Source organism: Carassius carassius, chromosome 9, assembly GCF_963082965.1.
Source record: "Carassius carassius chromosome 9, fCarCar2.1, whole genome shotgun sequence".
NCBI lineage: Eukaryota > Metazoa > Chordata > Actinopteri > Cypriniformes > Cyprinidae > Carassius > Carassius carassius.
This window is the reverse complement of record NC_081763.1, coordinates 15,119,895-15,144,568: the sequence shown is the minus strand read 5'-3', so window position 1 is coordinate 15,144,568 and position 24,674 is coordinate 15,119,895. Positions and strand designations below refer to the sequence as shown.

At 36.3% G+C, this 24,674-nt stretch overlaps 1 protein-coding gene across 1 annotated transcript in view; it reads right to left on the bottom strand.

The window, feature by feature from the left end:
* Nucleotides 1-2,089: 2,089 nt before the first annotated feature.
* The window catches only part of LOC132149050 (ATP-citrate synthase-like), a 28,790-nt gene continuing 6,205 nt past the window's right edge, over nt 2,090-24,674 (bottom strand). The window contains exons 2-28 of the mRNA XM_059557954.1: nt 17,210-17,388; nt 15,535-15,657; nt 14,695-14,757; nt 13,187-13,377; nt 11,130-11,209; nt 10,284-10,414; nt 9,424-9,542; nt 8,661-8,797; nt 8,438-8,499; nt 8,201-8,318; nt 7,977-8,131; nt 7,596-7,689; nt 6,821-6,962; nt 6,511-6,679; nt 6,284-6,388; nt 5,172-5,368; nt 4,979-5,060; nt 4,752-4,862; nt 4,539-4,666; nt 4,368-4,461; nt 4,128-4,282; nt 3,864-4,014; nt 3,635-3,778; nt 3,377-3,490; nt 2,933-3,015; nt 2,411-2,487; nt 2,090-2,272 (exon numbers count right to left, since the gene is read on the bottom strand). Coding sequence (XP_059413937.1) covers nt 2,178-2,272; nt 2,411-2,487; nt 2,933-3,015; nt 3,377-3,490; nt 3,635-3,778; nt 3,864-4,014; nt 4,128-4,282; nt 4,368-4,461; nt 4,539-4,666; nt 4,752-4,862; nt 4,979-5,060; nt 5,172-5,368; nt 6,284-6,388; nt 6,511-6,679; nt 6,821-6,962; nt 7,596-7,689; nt 7,977-8,131; nt 8,201-8,318; nt 8,438-8,499; nt 8,661-8,797; nt 9,424-9,542; nt 10,284-10,414; nt 11,130-11,209; nt 13,187-13,377; nt 14,695-14,757; nt 15,535-15,657; nt 17,210-17,368 — 3,279 coding nt within the window. The 5' untranslated portion in view covers nt 17,369-17,388 and the 3' untranslated portion in view covers nt 2,090-2,177. The remainder of the gene's footprint in view (nt 2,273-2,410; nt 2,488-2,932; nt 3,016-3,376; nt 3,491-3,634; nt 3,779-3,863; nt 4,015-4,127; nt 4,283-4,367; nt 4,462-4,538; nt 4,667-4,751; nt 4,863-4,978; nt 5,061-5,171; nt 5,369-6,283; nt 6,389-6,510; nt 6,680-6,820; nt 6,963-7,595; nt 7,690-7,976; nt 8,132-8,200; nt 8,319-8,437; nt 8,500-8,660; nt 8,798-9,423; nt 9,543-10,283; nt 10,415-11,129; nt 11,210-13,186; nt 13,378-14,694; nt 14,758-15,534; nt 15,658-17,209; nt 17,389-24,674) is intronic.

Genomic DNA, 24,674 nt, shown 5'->3' with positions numbered 1-24,674 from the left:
AAAACAATACAAAACAACAATTCAATAACAAAAGATGATCAATCTAGATGAAAATGCAAAAAGAGCAAGCAATACCTACAAAGGACTACATAAAGGCGTCAGGCTAGCAATAGTAGTCTCTTCAAATGCTTTTTGAAAGCAGAATAAGAGGACATTGATCGCAACGATGGGCTTAAATCACTCCAGAGCTTAGGACCTCTAAAAGAAATATTAAATTGATGTCTTGTAGTTCGTGTGTAAGGTAAGACAAAAGTATTATTGCTATGTCTAGTTTGAAATGAGTGTACATGTGAGATAGGGATAAACAAACTCTGAAAGGAGTCTGGTAGATCTTGTTTCCTATATATAAACTTATGCATAAATAGACATGTTTGATAAATATTTACCTTATCAATAGGGAGAACTTTGAATTTATTTTTATTGTTTTTTTATTGTAAAGGGGTGCCGAGGGTGCATATCTATTTGAATGAGAAATAAATCTAAGATATTTCTTCTGTATGATTATTAATTTCTTCAGATAGGTAGGATAGGTAGCTGCCCAGACAATATTGCAATAATTAATGAATGGAAACAAAAAGCTATAATATAAGGTTAAAAAAGCTGAAGAATGAACTAAAGGACAAACCCTCCTCAATATACCCAACATTTTAGCTGACCTCTTAGATACGAAGTTGATATGGTTAGACCATTTAAGACCACTATCTATAATGACTCCCAAAAATTTGGTATGCTGAACCAATTCGATTTGAGTGTTATTAATAAAGATTTTAGATAATTCTATAGGGTAATGTTTGTTAGTATTACAAAAAATCATAACGTTGCATTTTTTTATATTGAGAGTAAGTTTATTCCATTGAAACCATTTCACAATGGAAGATAGTTCCTAATTGACCGTTTTGATTAAAATATTAAAGTCTTGGTGAGGAGCTACAAGATTTGTATCATCTGCAAATAATATTGGGAGGAGTTTGGTACAAATCGTGGCCATATCATTAATATAAATTAAAAATATAATTACAATTAAATATGACAATACCATGACGAAGGTCTATGAACTAAAGGTATTTCAATCAACACTCAAGGAGGTCTGGAAAAAATTGTAGATCCTCATTTGTCCAAAGCTTGAGCTTCAGCATTTGTGCATTAGGACACTGCCATCTAGGGAACATTTCTTCAATAACCTTAAGCTTTTCAACAATACCAAATCATCATCAATGTTGTTCATAGAGCAATTCATCTTAAACAACAGAAAAAAAAATAAAATAAAAACTACAACACATACCCAGTGAATCTGCTTTAGAACAGAATTCAGTTTAATGGTCATCACAGCTGAGCATGGATTGAATGAAAAAAGATTACATTTTTAGAATAAATTTTATTTTTAACCAGATCATTTAAGTAAATATCTGACACTAAACTGCTTCATCTGTTCTTCAAACAGCTGCACAGATGGACTGTAAACATTGTGAACTTTGTGGCACGCAGAACATTTACAAATAACACTGGTGGCCAAAATACTTGTTTGATCTGTGTGTGTATATATATATATATATATATATATATATATATATATATATATATATATATATATATATATAAGTAAAAAAAAATAGCAACTTTATTTTTTTCCTGCAAATTAGTTGGTTTGACATTTAAGACAAGACTTATAAAGACATGCATGAAGCTACTGTACACTGTTATGTGCAGTGGATAATTGCACTGGGTTAATTATGGATGTCACTTTTGACAAGATACTACTCAAAATAACATTGAAAAAGCACAGCCTAGCTATCAGGACAGATAAGTCTGACAATTACATTCTTTAAGTGCTCCTTCAAAAGTTCAGTGTATGGTCACCTCCACTAAAAAATGACACTGAGAAGTTTACAGCAACCAGGCATTTTAGTTTCTTATCTAATTTCCCTTTCGTAGGCACACTGACATGACAAGCAGGTCTTTGTGTTTTAGATATGCTGTACATAAGATGTTTACTACAGAAATATGGAATGTGTTCGGATGTTTTCACAGTTTTAAAATGACTTTGCACAATCAATACTAGGAATTTAGGTTATTTCACAGGTTACATATTTGGAAGAGTGCATGTACACATTTACACATACATAAAAACTTATTTTACTTCCATAGTGCACAGGTTTAGTGAGATCTGGATTCTGTCATTACATGGTCATGTGTTCTGGAAGTACATAAGAAATATCATCCCAAGGATGGCGGTACAAACCCTGCTTCAAGCGCTTCTGGTCCAGATAATGACCTGCATAAAAAGAGATAAGGTTGTTTAAATAACATTATTTCATAACAGACACTTCAGAGATAGATCTCTCTCTCTCGCGCGCGCACGCACGCACACACACACACACACACACACACACACAGACACACACACACACACCTATGAACCCCATGCTGCGTCCCAACACAAAGATTCCATTCAGTGCGCCAATCTCTACAAACTCATCGGCCTCATCACTGTAAAAGAGAAAAAAAGTGTGTGAGAGATCATTGTTATTTTTACTACCATTTATGTGAGCACTCTACTTTGCCAGTGTTTTTAAGTTATTGTTAATGATTGAAAATAATTTTTGTTAACTGAAAATAAAGCTGAAATCAAGTAAAATATAAATATTAGAATGAAAGAAAAAAAAACATTAAAAATGATCGCTAAATAAAATAATTTTAAATTGAAGTACTATATTTTATAAAACTGAAATTAAACTAAAAGTAAAAAAATATATATAAAAATCCCTTAAAAACAAAAAAAACTCAAAAGTGCATAACAGAATTACAAATTAAATTAAAAGAATAATATAAAATATAAAAAATGAATGCCAAGCCTATAAAAGACTAAGATATATAACAATGAAAAATGATACATTTAATTAAAAAAATTTTAATTAACATTTTTTTTACTCACCGAGTGAAGCCACCACAGTTTCTCAGCAGATCCACAAATGCCACTCCAATGAAACCATCAACATTCAGGATAAGGTTTGGTTTCTGATAAAGAGAGATATTTTATGAGATTAAAGTAGGATGATCCTAATATTTTCATTGACATTTATTCATAGCTGATTCTTTGAGCATACATTTATGTTTCTCCGGATGTTCAATGCTTTTCTTATTTTTCCTTTTAAAGCTGCAGTCACATTTACTGTTGCATGGTGAAAATTTAATGGTGAAAATTTAATTTAATGGAGGAAATGTAATCATTTCAACAGGAATCAATGCGGTCAGCAATTTTAATGAGAGGGAGAAAGATTTTACAGTGCATATTTCTCACTGGGTTCAGTTACAATGTTACTTCCATGGAAAACGCTAATACCAGGCGTAAATCCAAGAGACATGCAAGTGTTTGTACCTTTGAGGTGGTGATCTTCTCCACCTCCAGAGCGTAGTCCAGCAGCTGAGCGGCAGGGAAATGCTGCTTCACAAAGTCTTTGAGGATCTGTACCCGCATGTCAGGATTATTGATCTGAAAAAAAAAAAAAAAAAAAAAAAAAAGATTTTTTTTTTTTTTTAATCATTCAGTAAGGCCAGTAAAACAAAACTGTGAGAAGCAGTGTGAAATTACAATATTTCATGTTTTTGAACACTTTAGATTTTCGTGTGTACTCACCGATTTCACCCTGTGTCCGATGCCCATAATGAGTTTGCCATCTTTCTTCATTTTATTGACAAACTCCATAGGCAGCGTGCCACTGTCGAACGCCTTGCTGAACTGCTTCGCAGCTGCGTCCAGGGCACCTCCGAAACGGTCCCCCTAAACACAAACAGAGCCAGTGATGAAACAAGATGCACTTCTGATGCCAAGCAGACTGTAAGTGAGAAAGTGTTTCATTTCGTACAATGGTGAGGAGTCCTGAGGTCAGGCTGGAGATCAGGTCTTTGCCAGCACGCGCACACACTATGGTGTTATGAGCTCCAGAGACAGCAGGGCCGTGATCCGCCGTCACCATCAGACACATCTCGATGAACTGACAGGCATAGCGCGGCAGCCTGCAGGAACACACAGATTATGTGAAAGGCCCAATCTCATTCTTAATAACAACATAACTTATACGATTTTATAATAAAAATACTACTACTACTAAACAAACAGTGACACATACCTCCTCTGGAACCAGAGCAGGCCGAGGGTGCCGCCCAGCCCCATCTCAGACTTAAAGACCTCAGTAATGGGCATGCCTGCATAAATGAGCTCCTGTCCTCTCTCATCACAGATACTTGTCATGAAGGACGCCGGTTTACGGATCAGTCCCAGCTCCTACAGACAGAGAACAAGAGAGATTAGTATGAAGATGAACCACCAGACAAGACTCTTCTACAAAATGCATGTTGTTCATACTCACTCGAGCCCAAGAGTAATCCATCGGCACTGTGGGAGGAGGAAGCTCTTTAGCAGGCACAATCACACCCTTGGCTACTAGATTATCATACACAGATCTATAGGACACACAAACATGTGGTTAATGAAGGCTAGGTAAAGAAGTTCAATTTGCAAGTACACAAAGACGACATACTTGATGAGGTCTCCCAGCTCGTCGAAGCTCTTGGGCACAAAGGCTCCTGCTTCTTCCAGAGCTTTGTTCTTAGCAAGTGCAGTCTCAGACGCCTGGTTAGCACAAGCTCCGGCGTGGCCAAACTGGACCTAAACACATAAAGTTTATTCAGCAATTAAGATTTGAAGCAGGTTAAACTCAGTTGCTTAAACAGGTCTTTTGGACACATTGTACCTCAGATGAGAACAGGGTGGCGCAGGTTCCTATGCACCAGCAGACCACAGGTTTGGTGATCCTGCCATCTTTAATGCCGTTGCAAATCTTGTACTCTTCATTTCCTCCAATCTATAAGCAAAAGAAGACCTCTGAATGTATTGTGAATTTGATAGATTTCTATATAATTAATTTATAGTGACAGTAAACTTATTTTTAAAGACGAGGAAGAAATGTCTCTCTCTAACCTCTCCGAGCACAACAATCATTTTGACTCCGGGTGTGTCCTGATACCTCAACACGTGATCCATGAAGACAGAGCCTGGATACCTGCAGGAAACACATACCCCACAGGTTTAACCTCGCACGCAAACCGTTAAACTGATCAAATGAATCAAACCATTTACAGTATTGAACAGACGTGAACTTGAACACACACACCTGTCTCCTCCGATGGCAACTCCTTCATAAACTCCGTCTGTAGTGCGTGAGATGATGTTATTGAGCTCGTTGGACATCCCACCAGAGCGGGAGACATAGGCCACACTGCCCGGCCTGTACAGCTTAGACGCCAGGATGTTATCCAGCATCCCACCCGTATTACCGATCTTAAAACAGCCTGGTTTAATACCGCCAACCTACGACACACACACACACACACACACACACACACACACACACACACACACACACACACACACACACACACACACACACACACACACTTAATAATAATATAACTTAAGCAACAACATTAATATCAAATTACATCATTACAATGTATAACATTTCTTATATATAATCTTAAATATAAAGTACAATAATAATAATAAACAATTTTAATTGCATTGAATAATTAATAAAAAAAAGATTGTATTTTTCCTAAAATATAGTTAATAAATTAGTATTTTAATAAATTAGTAATTAATTAATAGTCAAATTATATCATATAAAAGTGATCATTATTATTGCTATTAAAAATAGTGATTTCCAATTCTAATGTAATAAAATTATGAATTATACATAAGATCTTTTTTTTGTTTTATATAACTGGTATTAATAGTAATAATAATTAATAACAATTGTATGTGCACTGTAGAATTACATTTTTTATTCTCCAATGTATATAACAATATAACATTTAGTTATGTAAATGAAAAATGTAAATCATAGTTATAATATAAAACTAACTTATTATTATTGTTTTATTATCAATATTTGTAATATAAAGGTTATATTTATGTAATAATAAATTTTTTACTTTAATAATAACAACAATTACTACTACAACTACTACAGTACTACTACCATAAATATTAATAATAAAATAAAATTTAATATGTAATGTAAAATTAATAAACTCTTTCTTCGAATACATTTTTATTATCATTGTTAATGTCGACGTTTATTATTAAACTTACAACACGCATCAAAATTTTTTGGTCTCTTATCACTGGCCTGTAGAGGGCACACACACCAACAGTTATTCCAACCATTTTGTCCCCGGAGTATACACACACAGCTACACACAGAAAGGCAGTTTGGAGTCATACCGTTGCAGGACCAATGATAGTGACTCCCTTCTCCTCTGCCATTTTGATGATCTTGCGAGTCAAAGCCTCTGGAATCCCCTCAGCTATGATCGCTATAGTGCGGATCTATATACAACAAACCACACAGAACAGTCAGATGACACTGGTTTGTAAACAAACATTTAAGCAATAGTTGATTGCACGGCAGTCAGATGAACATATAGTGTGATCTGATGCTGATCTCAGACCTGTGGGTACTGCATGGTCTCTATGGTGCTGTCGTAGGCAGAGCGCAGAGAGGCAAAACTGATCAGCACATCTACTTCTGGATGTTTCTTCATCGCATCAGCCATGTTCTTATAGACCGGCAGCAGGATCTCCTTATGACCCCAATAAAACTTCTGCTTATGGTCTCCACTGCTTAAAATCGAAATAATGTGTTTTAAGATCAAATATGCATATGCGTGATATAAGGACATTCAATCTGGGACTCCTAGACATCACTCTATAATGAAAACTGTCTCATATTATGGTTTTAAATGGAAGCATATGACTCACGTGAAGGGGTAAACCATGGCTGCTACTGATGGCTCTTGACGCGAGCACACATAATCGAAGTCCAGCATGCCCTGCACTGCACGCGTCTGCATCCCCCACACTATAGACTTGGTGTGGTCACTGAACAGAGTGGTGCTTTTGGCTACCGAGATAAATACAGGAGGACAATGAGAAACAACAGAGGGAGGAGCAGTTGGCGGTTCAGTGCCTTGCTCAAGGGCACCTAACTAAGTCATGGTATTGCCGGCCTGAGACTCGAACCCACAACCTTAGGGTTTGGAGTCATACTCTCTAACAACTAGGACATGACTTCCCCGTCATGGTTGCCACAGAGTATTTACAACGGATTTGAAGCAGACCTATCCATTAGAAGTGAGAATCAGAATAAATCATTTTATTATTATCTAGTGTGACCATATGTCTTCTCAACATGCCCTGGCCAGGATTTCTAAACTGCCTATAGAACTGGGGTTTTGGCTTGGTTTTCCTATAGATGTGTTCTGCACAGTCCTCATATATTTTATGCATATTTATTTGCATTGCTTTGACGTTCTCTGTAGATCCCCCTTTTCTCATGCCATTATTGCTTGATTATGTACAATGCCTGCACACTATTGGTCAAACTAGTATTTATTCACCCACCAGTAATTCTGAAAACAATAGGAAAATGAAGGCAAAATTTTTATGGCAATTTAGGCAATTTATAAATCCCAACAAACATTCAGTTACTGTGAATATTGTCTGCTTGTGGGAGTGTGATCCCATTTGCACGAACCTGGAGGAAGTCCAGCACGGGACTTTTGAGCTGATGAGTTTTCTGCTCCAGTTTTGACCTCAGAGAAAGAGGCAGATCTGGACGAGGCAGGAGTCTGGGAGCAGGAGAGAGAGCAGTAGAAAGAAATTGTCAAACTATATCGGTGACACTTATAGTCCAGTACAAGCAGCACTCGTGATCTCTAAAAGCAGTGGAAAAAGACTCAACAATAGGAATCTTTACTAAAAGCCTTTGATCATCTAATGGCATGCTTCAAGCTATGAGAGGTTTTTAATGCAAGCACACATGAAGAAAGACAGGCACACACACACACACACACACACACACACACACACACACACACAAGACATGAACATGAGATACAGTCACACAATCACTCACTGTGGTACCACTGCTAGTGTTGAGAAGGAAGTTAGCAGTGTGGGCGGCAACACGAGGCTGTGTGGCGATTGGCCGATGACCTAGTGCCATTCCAACTATAGCAGTCATGTGGGTTTCAGTCCCAAAAACATGAATGGGGATACCAGTGGTCTTTCCTGCACACACAAACACACATGAGATCAAGTCTTAAAGATTTGACTTTATGTACACATGCACAAACTCACCAACTTCTCCCATCACTCTTAAACCTTCCTGGTAGTTCGGGCCGCCACGACGGACAAATATAGTGACCTCATGCTCTTTCAGAGGGACCTGGTAATCTCTGATAGCCCTGACGATACCCTGATGCACAAAACAGCCAAACAAACGCATGAAGGGTGTGTGTTACAATATTCATATGTGCTGATGAAGATAGATGACACAAATGCACATGTACAGCATGAGGGACTCTATGATCAAACCTTGAATGTTGCAGCTACATTGGTGAAGTTGGCAATGCTGCCTCCAATGATCAGGACTTTACCTACACAAGAAAGAAAAAAGAAAAAAACAACAGTGATACATTATATACTGCAGATACAATATTTATATAAAGGTGGGATTCTCAAGTTCAGGGCACGTCTGCCTACATTTTTAAATCAAACTTCTAAAGAACGTTGGATTTTAAGATCTTAGTTGACGTACCATTTGGGTGTTTCTCACGGGTCATGAGGGAGAGGATGGTCTTGGCATAGTCGTATGTTTGTTGCTCACTCGGAGCACCCGAATACTCTCCATAATTGGCCAGCTCATCGACTCCGCCCAGATCACAGATTGTGTCACTATGAGTGAGGAGAAATGCAATATGTTGAAATGTTGGCTTTCATCTCAAGAACATTTATGACAGAAATCCTAATGAAATCACAACATTAGGAAACACAGAAAACAGAACAAGTCAGTATTAACCAGTAAATCAAGCATCCGTTTAATTTGTTTGCTAGTTTATGAGCATTAAAGAGAAATACATATGGTTTCTTGATCTTCTGCTCTACTCTCAGAGGACAGCACATACACATCCTAATTAGTCTCTCAACATTTCTCTCGCTCCATCTCCTCTCTCCATCCAGAGAAGGACAGGTGCAGCAGTGAAAGATAAACCTCTAGATAACTGTTATCAAGCATGGATGGTAATGTCATTTAGCTCTCAGAGTCTGACACATACAGGTATCGGCTTCATCTCTCATTCCATGTTCAGCTCATTACACCAGCATCTTCCTTCAAATGGTCTCTTACTGCAAGTTTCATAATCCAAGCTACTGTTAAGGATTTCCCTCATTAGGATTTCATTTAGAAATGAAAATTCAGTCATTGGCTCACCCTCATGCCATTACAAATCTGTAGCAGTTAACACTAAGAGTTAACATTCATTCATCATGTACAAACTAGATAACTCCTGAGCGACAGGTACCTGTAGACGACAGAAGCTCCGCCCCCTGCCACCATCGTCCAGATCCGTCCGCGAGGGTTCAGGAGAGTCAGCTTGAGGCTGGCGCCACTCTTAGCATCTAGATCAGCTATGTATGCCTCCTACAGGAATGTCATGAAAAGGTTTCACATGGTAAATTACAAACAAATTACAAAAAGTGTATCTACTAGCAAAATGCTATAAGAGATGCAGATGATAAAAAGCAGAAGAAACTCTAGTTTCCGGTGTGCAGACACAGTAAACAGAAATGGCTTGTGGACTGTGTGTAGGCCAAATATTTAATGAAGCCAACACTCTTCCCTGCCTAACCCATATGGATTACAGTGACACATCTGACAGATATGTAAAAAAAGTATACCAAAAGTTATTTATTAATACACCAACACCAATTTTATTCCAGCTAAACCGGTCTTTTGTAACACCTATTGTATCTGTGTGTGTGAAATCAAATAAACCTGCCTTCTGTCAGATAAACATAGCCTCAACACATACTGCCAACAATGATACAGAGCAGAAGACGCTTCACTCTCTCTCTCTCTCCAAGACTTATCACTGTGATAGTGTTGGTGTGTGGTGAATGAATGATTTATGAAAGACTGCCTCTAATTAATTATTAAATCATATTCTTTAGAAGAAGTGAAAGTAAGCAAATGCAGCAGAATCAGCGAAGTACAAGCGACCTCTGATGAATCAACAAAAACAGTGATAAAGACAGGCAGTTCCTTCCCATTCCTAGTTGGGCTTACAGATAATCTCGTACAAATTAATACTTGGATGGCATCTGTCATTGAATCACTGAAAATGAACCGCATTATCCAACAAAATACACATCTACATGTTACCTCAGGATAGGCCTCTCTGCCGAAGGGAGGGGGAAACTCCACATCACCCCACTTGGCTTTACACAAGTAATCGGCTGTGGCATCGATTTTAGCAGCCATGTCCAGCACATACACTCCATCATTAGTGACCACTGACAGAGAGAAAGACAGCGTTTGTTAACCCCCGTTTTTTTTTTTAAAGACTGGTGTGACTGATTTTGTTTCTTATTGGCATATATGTGATTTTATGGTTTAAAAAAAAGTGAAATGCTATAAGAAACTCATGCAGACAGAGTGTATTTCCTAACAGACTTAGAAAGGCAACTCTTTTCACTTTCACTGCTTGTTTAAATATGCAAAAATGTTAAAAACTTGGCTTATTATAGACAAAAACATGAAGAGGAACATCAAAGGAAGTTTGAAACTCCGTTCACAACACAGGAACAGATGCCATAGGGCCCTCAGCGATTAATAATTAGTGCCCTATGAAACATTCCCAGTCACCATCAAACAGCATCTATGTTAATTAATTAACCTTAATTTGATCAAATTAAATCTTTCCTCAAAAAATTCTATGTTTTATTCACACCAAGTTGGATCAGAGTTTAGTCTTCAGTAATGAAGGAAAATAAGCAAATCAATAGTGTGAATATAAGATTTGTTCTTAGTCATCCAAATGTAACGAGCTAGTAGAACTTTTACAGTCTTGCACAGAACTGGAAGTGCTCTTTCTTTGGTCTCCATAGAGTGAATCAACAGTGCCTAGACTTTGGGAAGAACTGAATCAGAAGTCCAGCTGGGTGCACAATAAACATCATCCAGAAGAGACTGTCAGCTGAGGTGGGATGGGTGGCTTGTGTGTCTTACCAAGAGGGTTGATCTCCAAGTATGTAAAGTACAAGTCTTCATACATGTTAAACAAGCCCACCAGGAAACTAGTCAACATCCTGCAGAAATAAAAAAAAATTCCGTTAACAGAATGTTGTTACATTAAATATTTTGAATGTGCTAAATGGACACAAAAGTAGTTTAGTTTAGTTCCACCTCATCTTTGAAGTCACACAAAGTAAATATGTGGATTTGTACTTGACAATTTAATTACTGGAAAGTCGAAGCAAAACAGACTTTTTAGATACTCTAAAATTAAGTTTAGATTTATTTATCCACTGGCACTTGTTTAAATTTTTTTTAGATATACTAGTGTTTAAAGGATTGTGGTTCGTACGACTATTTAAGTTTCTTTAAATACAGTAATATATTAAATATAATAAAAAATATAATAATATACAAAACAGTAATATATTACTAAATGTATTAAATAAAAAGTAAAAAAAGGGTTATATTTTAATTTGTAACAATTTATTGCTGTGATGCAAAACCGAATTTTCAGCATAATCACTCCAGTGTTCAGTGTCATATGTTCCTTTAGAAAGCATTATAGTATGCTGATTTGCTGCTCAAGAAACATTTCAAATTATTATCAATGTTGGAAACGGTTGTGCACTTTTTTTTTTTCTTCAAGATTCTTTGATGAATAGAAAATTAAAAAAAGAACAGCATTTATTTGAAATGGAAATCTTTTGTAACATCACTGATGCAAAACAAAACCACTGTATGCAAAACAAAAGTATTCATTAAAAAAATTAAATAAATCTGTAAGCAGTACTTCCAAAAAAATATGAAATAAAAATACCGATTAAGAACATAATTTTTACAATACTGACTGCACTGACGCTTCTGTAATATTGTTTACAAAATAAACTGGAAACAGACAAGACTATGAAGAGTAATGACACTGTATTCACTGATGTGAGCCGGAACAGCTGGTGTTTGAGGTAGTGAGGGAAAACAGAGCGAGATGTGAGGGAGGAGAAAGTGAGAGTCATCCACCTCATAACAAATATTAATAATCATGGTCCATAGTCCAGAGAACACAAATTATACCAGATAAATGACAGGGAGACTGAATCACTGGGGGAAAAGTGAGGAACTTGGAACTTGTGGGATGACAGTAAATCAGTAAATACACTTTACTGATTTGAGGGTGGAAAAACTGTTTATGCAGGGAGTTGCATTGTTGTATTTCAAGCTGTAATTTTCCTAAAAACATTGTGTGTGTGTGTTTGACTTATGAGAGAGAGAGAGAGGAATATAAAAAAAGAAAAAAGAAAAAGATGGATGAATATAAATAGAGGTGTGGATACTAGCCAATGCAGCCAAACCCATCTCCCCGTCAATCTTAATGTCAGCCAAGACGGTGAGGCCAGCCAGAACGAGATGTCAGTGTATGTGTGCCGTCAAAAAGACGGACAGTTTATAGACGTGAACTGAATAACACTGGGGGGCTGGGAGGAGAGGGGGAAGGGGAAAGATTTCATTTGTGTAATGGATCAAAGTGACCTCAACTAGTGCTGGCAGAGCTGAGAGCACCTCGCTTGCTTGTTTGCCCTCCGCTCCGCTCCATCAGTCTCTCTCTTTTTTGATCACTGTTATTGATATAACAAGACCAAGAACTGCCTGAAGCAGCTTACGTACAGGGGTGCAGAAGTGACCCCCAAGGGGGATTTGAGGCAATTAAATTATGGTTATATTTCCCCTAAAGTGGTTTTATATGGCAAAGGAAGGTGAATCAGCATAAAAAGGAGTTTCTATACAGACTTTAAATCTTGATTTTCCTGCACAACTTACAATAAATAAATAAATAAAATAAAAATTGTGGACTTCATAACAATGAAGTACAAACAACAACAAAAAGGCTAAATAAGCTATACATAAAAACTATAGACGATTAGAATTAGTCTATAAATTTCAATCCCAATACAATTTGGAGAGAAAATCTATGCATTTCTGCTGGATGGATTTAAATGTTCAAATCTTTATAGGAAATGTAATACTTCTTTATTTGATGTGATTGTCTGACTCACTCTTTCTTATCTGCAGGGGCGTGTGTGAGGAGCTGACTCTTGACTGTGTCCGCACTGATCTTCTCATCCACTCCCAGCAGGAGTTTGAGGGCTTTAGAGTCCACGTCTCCTACATCCACACCCCCCTCGTGATGGAAGAGCACGTAATCTCCTTCTCGTGTGGCGTAGATACACACATAAAACTCCTCTTCCTGAGGGAAAGTCGCAGTTCAACAATGTTACACTCAAGCCGTGTCTCGGATAGTAATCCATTAACATACAATAATAATAGCAGCAAAATTGTTAATAATAATACTATTAATAATAATAGCTGCAGAATTATATTATTATTATTATTAACAACAATTCTGCATCTTACAAATTCTTTATATAAAATGTACAGTACAGACCAAAAGTTTAGAAACATTACTATTTTTAATGTTTTTGAAAGAAGTTTCTTCTGCTCATCAAGCCTGCATTTATTTGATCAAAAATACAGAAAAAACAGTAATATTGTGATATATTATTACAATTTAAAATAATTGTTTTTAAATTTATTATACTTTAAATTATAATTTATTTCTGTGATGCAAAGCTGAATTTTTAGGATCATTATCACATGATCCTTTAGAAATTATTCTAATATGATGATTCATTATCAAAGTTGGAAACAGTTCAGCTGCTTAATATTTTTTCAGAACATGTGATACTTTTTTAGGATACTTTGAAGAATAAAAAAAAAAAAAAGCTATGTTTTTAAAAAATAAATATTTTGTAATAACAATATACACTACTGGTCAGTAATTTGGGTCAGTAATTTTTTTTCTTTCTTCTTTTTAAATAAAATCAATACTTTTATTCAGCAAGGATGTGTTAAATTGATAAAAAGTGATAGTAAAGAAAATATATTATTATAATTTATTTTATTTTGAATAAATGCAGTTCTTTTTAACCTTTTATTCATCAAATATATTAGACAGCAGAACTGTTTCCAACACTCATAATAAATCAGAATATTAGAATGATTTCTAAATGATCATGTGATAGACTGGATGTTACATGTGACACTGAAGGCTGGAGTAATGATGCTGAAAATTCAGCTTTGCATCACAGGAATAAATTTTTTTTTTTTAAGTATATTCAAATAGAAAACTATTATTTTAAGTTGAAATAATATTTCACAATATTACAGTTTTTTCTGTATTTTTGATCAAATAAATGCAGACTTGATGAGCAGAAGAAACTTCTTTCAAAAACATTAAAAATAGTAATGTTTCCAAACTTTTGGTCTGTACTGTATATTTTAAGTCATTTATTTGAATTATTCATTAATAATAAAAAATAATAATAATTCAAATAAATGACAAGAGAGTAAGATAAATGTTAGATACATGATTATTTAATTGTGGCTTATAATAATAATAATAATAATATAAAAAGCTTTTATTATTATTATTAGACAATTAAATTAGCAATTTCACTCATATACACAGTTATGATGATGATGATTATTATTATTATGGGCTCACCTGCTTGTGGGCTACGAAGGGTTCAATCAGGAAGTTTTTGAGGATGCCTTTAGCCTTCCCCACCTGAGAGACAGAGAGATGGTCATTTTAAAAGCTTGTATGTAAGGCTTTCCATAAAGGGTTAAATGTCAGAAATTGCCTTTAGTCTAAAAGCTTCATGAAAAACACACAATGAAAAGAGAATTATGTAAGAGGCAGAAGAAAAGGAGGCCAGAGATGGGAAGGAGGAGGTAGAGAGAGGAGAGCAAGTGTTCATACAGTCTAAAGGCTTGTGTTGAGCACCAGTGACTGGACCTCAGTGTTCAGGGACTCGGAGAAAAACGAAAGATTTGACAAGCAGAGCCGCAAGCCACACACACACACACACACACACACACACACACACACACACCAATCTCATTTGTGCTGCAGTCAAAACAGTGGGCCAAAAGGGCAGTTGATATAAATCAGCTAGAAAGAAAGAGGAAGGCGAGGTGACATTTCAGAGAGAGAGAGAAAGTAATAAAGAGATGACAAGGTGGGAAAACAATGAAATGCTCCCTTGAAAGTGGGAGAGTCCACAGGAGCTATGACAAGTCTAGCAGACAAAGACAGAGAGAGACCTTGCAGAAATAACCTACAAAAAATACGTGCAGCATAAGACAGCAAAACACATAAGAAGAAAACAATGTCTGTCTTTCTCTCAGCAATATGTTTACGGACATGACACATAATATACTGGGTTACTGAAACTGCACTCATGCAGAACAGAAAATGCACACACAGCAAATGCAATTTACACTTTAAAATGCCAATGAAACTAAAGAAAGGTTAAGAGGTGGTTTGGGTCTCGGTCCTCACCGTTGTCTCCTTCATATGGCGGGTCTGGAGCCATTTCTTCACACCCTCCAGATCCAGGTTCACACCCACCAGTCCCAGCTTTCCTCTGCGCTTGATCAGCTGATCCGGCTTAACAACCAACCGCTGGACAGAAGCATGATAAACACCACAATAATCAATCACATATCAATTATTATTCATGAGGTTAAGCATTGTATCCACCTCTTTCCTGAACATGTCACCAGAATCATTACAGATAAGTGCATTACGTTTCCGGTCTCTGGTGTTTCTAAAGAAAGTACATGGCGCCTTAGTTTCTCAATGACCGTCTCTTTGCATTCAAAGTAACTTTCTGCAGTAACCCGTCATAGTTTAATGAATGGGATGATGAAGTGACACGAGGCAAGCTGCATTGAATACACGTGCACACATAACCTAGATACAGTGCCCGATCGGGGCAATGTTCATAAGATATTGTCCTCAAAATGATAAGAGCACACATTACTTTATTATTTTCTACATGGTATTTCAAATTAAGCACTGCAAACCATGCTGGTTTTCTTTTGTCAGGATTTGACATAGAATGCAAAACATAAACTGTTGACATGGACAGATTTACTGGTGTGCTTTATTAAAAATTATTTTAAAATATTCACACAGTTTAAATGAACCTGAATCATCTTCCAGGTTTAATTAAAGCCCATCGTGTGTTAAATAAAACTGGACTTCCTTTTTGAAACCCAAACAGAAGGCAGGAGGGTGTTCAAAAGAAATTTCATGATTTCTTAATTAAGCCGGTCTCTATATAACGGTCTCAGTCACTAACTAAAGATAGGGAGGGGACGGAGAGACATGAGTCATATCTAATAGCATCATACCCTCTGGCTCCTCCATAAAGGTGATTAAGAGTGCTTTTTCTGCAGAAACTGTCCCTTACTGTCACTTGAGAAACTCTGCTACACTCACTTTAGCTCCCTTAATTGATGTGCTAGTCAAGCAGCATACTAATGACCACCATCCTCTCCTCCCAACATCCTCAATGTGTCACTATACGATTTCTTTTACTTATCCTTCATGCGGAGCCTTCAGCAGAATTTCCTTTTATAAATCTAATTGGTTGGAACTGCTGGTAACAGCATTCAATGGATGATTTGAGAATCATTTAGAAAAAATATTCTGTTAATAATGACAAATAATTGAAAACCTATGCATACACATACAGTACATAGTGTTAATGTAATGCAAAAAAAGAAAAGAAAAAAAAACTACTTTTCTTACTGATTTTAGAAACTAAAATATAAATATATTTAATAAAATGTAACTAAAATATAATTGAATTCATAATATAATTTACATACATGTAATATATAATTAATTTAATGAAGATAACTGAATGAATAACAATATAATTATAACTTAATTCATACAATTTAATATAAATATATAAATATTATATGGTTTTGGAATTTTTTTTATTTTTATTATTAATTACATGATATGCTGATAAAATGCACATTACTAACCTGCATAAAAACAAAATCAGAGAACAGGCTCTCTAATTCCACCTGCATTTTTTTTTATTGGCCTATGTATAAATGCTTCATGGGCACAAGTCATCTTTGATCGTTGGCATCACTTGGCATTTGCAATTTTACAGATGTGACCCCAGATCCATTATTCCCGACAGCTGTCTTACCTCCGTCAGAAGCCAGGGGTGATCCTGAACCAGTCGCTTCCAGTCGGTTTCTGCTGTCACGTTAGCATAGCGAAAGCGGTTCTGTACGGCGGCTGTAGTGCAAATGTGTTTGTAAAGAAATTCCTTCCCGGTCTGCTCAAAGATGGCTTTGGCTGACATGGTGCTAGATGACTAAAGCACTGCAGAGAAAAACACACAGTAACTCATAACCATCAGTCACTTGAGACCAAAAAATGAACAGCACTTTTTAAAAATGCTCTACAAAACTGCAACAGTTCAGATCAGTGAAATAATTAAGAGTAAAAAGGCTAAATAAATAAGGCTGTATACATAAATACATATATACACACACATAAATAAATGTGACCCTGGACCACAAATTAGTGTTAAGTGTCAATTGTTCGAAATTGATATGTATACATCATCTGAAAGCTTAATAAATAAGCTTTCCATTGATGAATGGTTTATTAGGATCAGACAACATTTGACCGAAATCTGGAATTTGAGAAAAAAAACAAAAAAAAAAACAATTCACCTTTCAAGTTGTCCAAATTAATACATAGCTATGCATATTACTAATCAGAAATTGAGTTTGATATATTTACATCAGGAAATTAACAAAATAGATTCATGGAGCATGATCTTTGCTTAATATCATAATGATTTTTGCCATAAAAGAAAAATCGATAATTTTGACCCATACAATGTTTTTTGGCTATAGCTACAATTATCCCAGCGACCTAAGACTGGTTTTGTGGTCCAGGGTCACATACATATTCACATATACAGTCGTGGCCAAACGTTTTGAGAATTACATAAATATTGGAAATTGGAAAAGTTGCTGCTTAAGTTTTTATAATAGCAATTTGCATAAACTCCAGAATGTTATGAAGAGTGATCAGATGAATTGCATAGTCCTTCTTTAGCATGAAAATTAACTTAAATCCCAAAAAAGGGATGATGGCCTGGTGTCAAGAAGGGCAGCAAAGAAGCCACTTCTCTCCAAAAAAAACCATCAGGGACAGATTGATCTTCTGCAGAAAGTATAGTGAATGGACTGCTGAGGACTGGGGCAAAGTCATATTCTCCGATGAAGCCCCTTTCCGATTGTTTGGGGGATCTGGAAAAAGGCTTGTCCGGAGAAGAAAAGGTGAGCGCTACCATCAGTCCTGTGTCATGCCAACAGTAAAGCATCCTGACACCATTAATGTGTGGGGTTGCTTCTCATCCAAGGGAGTGGGCTCACTCACAATTCTGCCCAAAAACACAGCCATGAATAAAGAATGGTACCAAAACACCCTCCAACAGCAACTTCTTCCAACAATCCAACAACAGTTTGGTGAAGAACAATGCATTTTCCAGCACGATGGAGCACCGTGCCATAAGGCAAAAGTGAAAACTAAGTGGCTCGGGGACCAGAATGTTGAAATTTTGGGTCCATGGCCTGGAAACTCCCCAGATCTTAATCCCATTGAGAACTTGTGGTCAATCCTCAAGAGGCGGGTGGACAAACAAAAACCCACTAATTCTGACAAACCCCAACAAGTGATTATGAAAGAATGGGTTGCTATCAGTCAGGATTTGGCCCAGAAGTTGATTGAGAGCATGCCCAGTCAAATTGCAGAGGTCCTGAAAAAGAAGGGCCAACACTGCAAATACTGACTCTTTGCATAAATGTCATGTAATTGTCGATAAAAGCCTTTGAAACGTATGAAGTGCTTGTAATTATATTTCAGTACATCACAGAAACAACTGAAACAAAGATCTAAAAGCAGTTTAGCAGCAAACTTTTTGAAAACTAATATTTATGTAATTCTCAAAACTTTTGGCCACGACTGTACATATATGTTACACACACACACCAAATACTTTCTGCTAGATTTGCTTGCTAGGTTTGTGACACACTTTGCTACCTATAGTTCAAAAGGACACAAATAGGATAGATAGTCAATGACATTTGCACAAGAAAAAAAAGAGGTATAAAAAGGTATACATTTGTAGATGTGTATTTAATATACAACATTAACTGGGAAACTGACCAAGAAGTTAAAAGCTACACATTTTAACAAAATGCTGCTGATAAAGGCATGTATTTTCCTCTCATTTTTATTATCACATTTCTCTTTGTTTATCTGCTGATCTCTCGGTCTCTACCGGTCCCTGAATCAGGAAAGGCAGCTAAAAATTGGCTTGATGCACACCTTAATTCGATTAGCCCCGGACTTCGTGCTGTGCATGAGAGCAACATTTAACTCCAGTCTCATTGACACATGATAGAAAGACACTCAGCCACAAATCATGAACAGCAGAAAAAACCCCATCCAGACATAGGGTACTGTCTGAGGTACAGACACTGTCTGTATAACCAATTAAACTAAATCTAGTACACCTATTTGAGCTAGATGTTATTTTTATTCTCTCAATCAACAGTGTAAACTCTCATACACAAATGCATTTGTGACTGGCAGGCTGAGGTCTCGTTCAGATGACATCACGCCACCTGTTTGAACCCTGTCAGGACGTCCAGGAGAACGAGAGTGCCGGGCTGTCAGTGGGGTCAACATAACCCGTCTTTGTTTCAAAAAGACAAGATAAACCAGTCGGCAGAGACTGAAAAGAACCAACTTAATCTCAAATCAAGTATTTAACACCACACTCAAAAAAATTACTCTTTAATCTTTCAGTCCATATATCAGTCCCAGCAACATGGTTTTGCAGACTGTAAACTGCTAGGTCCTGAAGAACTTTATCCTTTAAAACTCCAACTTCTGCTGAACTGTCTTCAATGATGCAGCTTCAAATAGATTCCCACGAGTCTTCTGGATCACCTCCTGACTGCTGGCAACCTCTGTATCCTAGAAGTATTTAAAAGGATGGAGAACTCAAATTCTTGTGTATTAACTTTAACAAATCATTTCTTAACCTTGAAAAAAAAAAAAAACTCACCATATACTCCATACTGCTAGGGTCTTCATTTGGATACTTCAATTTCATTAGTCTGAAGATGAAAACAACTAAATTTAGCCTTTGTTTTTTTTCCCCTAAAATTACATGAAAAAAAGTCAGTCATTCATCTCCTTATGGGAAATACAGGCAAGCAGAAAATGGTACACACATCTGGACCCTGCACGGTAAGCAACAGAACTGGAATGTTCCCGGACCCAGAAACATAGTAAAGACATTAGTAAAACAGTCCATGTGACATCAGTGGTTCAACCATAATTTTACAAAGCTACAAGAATACTTTTTTGTGCAAACAAAACCAAAACAGCGACTTTATTCAACAATTCTTCTCCAAATCGCCACCATTATCAACAGCACGTAAATAATTCATGCGCATTGTGCTGCTGACCTAGAACACGCATGCGCTGAGCCTTGATTACACGCAGAAGAAAGCAATGTTCATGCCTCTTGTTACTCTCCATAATGGCGGCATATGTGATTTGGAGAATAATTGTTGAATAAAATCGCTATTTTTGTTTTCTTTGCACAAAAACGTATTCTTGTAGCTTTGTAAAAGTGTGGTTGAAGCATTGATGTCACATGAACTTGATGTCCTTACTATGACTCTTTCAATTGCATTTATGATTTAGGCAATTCAAAAATCTCCAAGATTATTTTAAATAATGATTCAATCCATTTCAAACAACTGTTCAAAAAATTTAACTTTAAATGGACTTGAGAACAGGCCATGTGTCCAGAGCAGAGCGTTTTTTATTCACTATATGTCCAGCTGTTGAGAAGACGCGCTCCGACCGCACTGATGTCCCAGGGACATTCAGGTACAGCTGCGCAATTCTCCACCACAGAAGCCGGTCACTGTCAGCTTGCTATATCATAACTCAGAATCTCCTGTAACTAGAAGCGCGAATGAGGCGAATGAGACCTCCAGACGCTCTATTCGCATTTGGTGTGAACGCAGCATAAGAGGTCGCTTTCGATTTGTTTTCGATCTTTGAGTTTGGCAAAGATTGTTGATTCTAATGGGCCTATGGTAATTCTGTATGTCTCAAATTCTGCACAAATCTGTAAACACATGAAGTGCAATGTGTTACAAAAAAAACAACAAAAAAAAAATGGTTTAACAGCAAAAACCAATTCAATTATCAAAATATTAAGTGATTTATTTGTGTGAGTGATGAATAGTGTCATGTTTACCATTCCAAAATGGTGAACCTGATTACATATCTGGAGCATTTGTATAATGTGAACAGCTCAGAGTAGTGTCCGGTTTAAAGTCATTGTATGACCACACCGCCATGTTCATAAACAAAGCTTCAAATACTTCCACTGTGCTGAGCCAGGGCTCTCCAAACTCGGTCACATTACATGGTTAGACATTTATTTATTATTTAGCTTTTTGCAATTAGTTAAAATATACATATACTAACAAATAAAGGGAATTACTTCAGCTTTTGAAAGTCATTATGTATTACTAGTATACAATTAATTTATACAAATAAATATATTTTGCACACAAAATGAGAAGAGAGAGAAACTCCTATTCGCCATTTGATTAACTTAGTTATATGAGGAAGTAGCTGAATGACAAATCATTCTGCCTCTTAACATCTCTTATTGTAAGCCATATGTATGATAAAAGTAAAGGTAAGTGATAGGACGTTTTATTTTTGGATAAAGATTTTACTAATAAATATAATCTCTCTTAAAATACCTTATTGGGTTATGATATTTAAAACAGTTTGGTTTGATCTAGCGCAGAACTAAAACTTTAATGAAATATTTCCCACAATTATAAAATAAATGATTAGCTAGCTCCACACTGGAGAGCTGCTTTATAACAGGAAATCAAGTTATAATTCTAGCGACACTGACTCTGTATTTTCATGTTTAATATTGAAAAGCTATCTATTGCATAAGGACTGTTATATAAATAAACGTGACTGGACATTTCTTTACTGGAGTGGCTGGAGAACCTCAGAGTTCGTGCAAACATCCACATCGTTGTAACGTTAATTAAATATGTTCTTAAGAGCTGCTTTTACATCGCGGTCAGTTTTTGTTGTGTTTATGCAGTTATTGAGAGCAAGGCGTGCAGTATATATTTACATATTCATCCAAGGTTCGGATCAGCTCGGTTTGCTCAAACTGAAGTGCTATCTTCTTCTTTTGAATTGAATCAGGAGAGTGTATTACAATCTTGCGCTACAGCGCCACACTGGTCAAACTGCATTATTGGAGGCTTTCACATTAGGCATACGAGATCAAACAACTAACGTTACTCAAAAACATTTGCCGACAATTTTTTTTTATCGTCGACTTGTCGATAATGTCGACTAATTGTTTCAGCCCAAGTATATATATATATATATATATATATAACGTTATATATATACTCAAGTCAATACCTTACAGAGAGTCCTGTGCTTTCACATCTCCCAACCGCTCAAAATCATCTATTAATAGTGCAGTAAACAGATTACACAATACTAGACTGCAAAACAAAAGCACCCCAAAACAGAAACTCTAAGAGAAATTAAAGACTTTGACTTAACACAAGAAAAACTTTAGATTTTCTTACCTGACTGGTACCTCTTGCTCTCCTTCGCACCGTCATCAAATGCGTTGGAAATCGTCACTTCCGGTTTTTTTTTAATTACAAAATTAAACACTTTACTTTAGTTTAACGATTGATAATTAAGTAAAATTGAAAATGAAACATTTTAAGTTGATTAAGCACAATACAATTGTGTTTTGGCGGAAAACTAAATATACTTGTGTTGTTTTTACAAAACATATCTGTGTAAAACGAACAGTGCCACAAATCCATTTTTTTGAGTGCATGTTGTGCATCGGCTGAAACAACACAGACAACATAAAGAACCAATGATTCAAAAATGAATACACTACCATTCAAAAGATAGTTTTTTTCGTTGGTGAAAGAAATGACTACATTTAGCAAGAACACATTCAATGAATAATGATTTCTATTTCAAATAAATGTTGTTCCTTTGAACTTCCTATACATCAAAGGATCATTAGGATCATTGGCGGCAGTGGCTCAGTGGTTCATGTAGGTTGTCTACAAACCAGAAGGTTGGTGGTTCAATCCCCGGCTCCACCTGACCAAGTGTCGAGGTGTCCTTGAGCAAGAAATCTAAGCCCATGGCTGACACCGCAGTCGGTGTATGAATGAGTAGTGTGAATGCGTGAATGTGATGCAACTTGTAAAGCGCTTTGGATGACCATGGGGTCTGTCGAAAGCGCTATATAAATGCAGTCCATTTACCATCATTAAAAAATGCATCATGGTTTCCACAAAAATATTAAGCTGTACAACAATATTCACATTGATGATAATAAGAAATGTTTCTTAAGCAGCAACTCAGCATATGAGAATGATTTCTGACCATGGGTTCTTTCAAAAACATTTTTTAAAAATCCCACTGACTCCAAACTTTAGAACAGTAGTGTAAAAAAACTGACTTTCTAAAAATATATTTACACATCAGTAACATTACAATAAAAACTATTTAAATATTCTTGCAATCTGATATTTGCTAGAAAACACTAAAAATGTTTTCACGTTTCTGTTTTATCTATAAAACAATAAACATTAAAAAGTTAAAATCATAGCCTAGCCTACTACTAACATACAAAAAAAAGAAACTTTATTTATGGATAAGATTGTCTGCAAGTACGAATTTTACTAAGTAATAATAATGACATTTTATCTTCTTTATGCATCTTGAGAATAGTCTCACTTTTTTCACCACTACATAGAACATAGTGTTCAGTTCCTGTAGAAGACAGTCCAGTCCTTGACCCAGCAATTTACTAATGAAGAGAGAGGACCACTCCACCCCCAACACCATCCCTGCACATCACCCAACCAAATCACTAGAGTGCTGTAAATGTACGTACAGACTGAAAAGAAAAAGCATTTAAATATTTTTTCAGTATTCAGCATTGTTCTGATAAAAAGCCAATAATAATAATAACCCAAAACCACAACATCGTACAACACCCAGTCCCTCACTCACACATTGCTGTATCAATGTACATCTAGATTTGACATCAAGCATCACTGCAAACATCGGCCTGAAGGAAGTGAAGAGTCAAAGTGGACTCACAGAGACCAGGGATGTAAAACAAGTCAAGCACAATACAATACCACAGAAAACCAAGAAAACATGTGAAATCAACCACAGACTACATCCAAAAAAAAAAGATCATGGTGCAGATTTTAAAAGAAGATAACCAAAAGGAGCACAGAGGTTTAAAAAAAAAAAAAAAAAAAAAAAACACAAAAGTGGGTGGAGCGGGCTATCACCATCTTGGCAGCGCGTCACTGCGTGTCACTCTGGGGTGATCAAAAATGGGCAAAAAGGCGGGAGCTGGTTGTTGAAACCACACCCACCTAGCGTGACGGCGGTGACAGCAGCAGCAATCGACCTGTCACTCTAGTGACAGAAAAAAATTCACCCCCCTCACAGTTGTCATG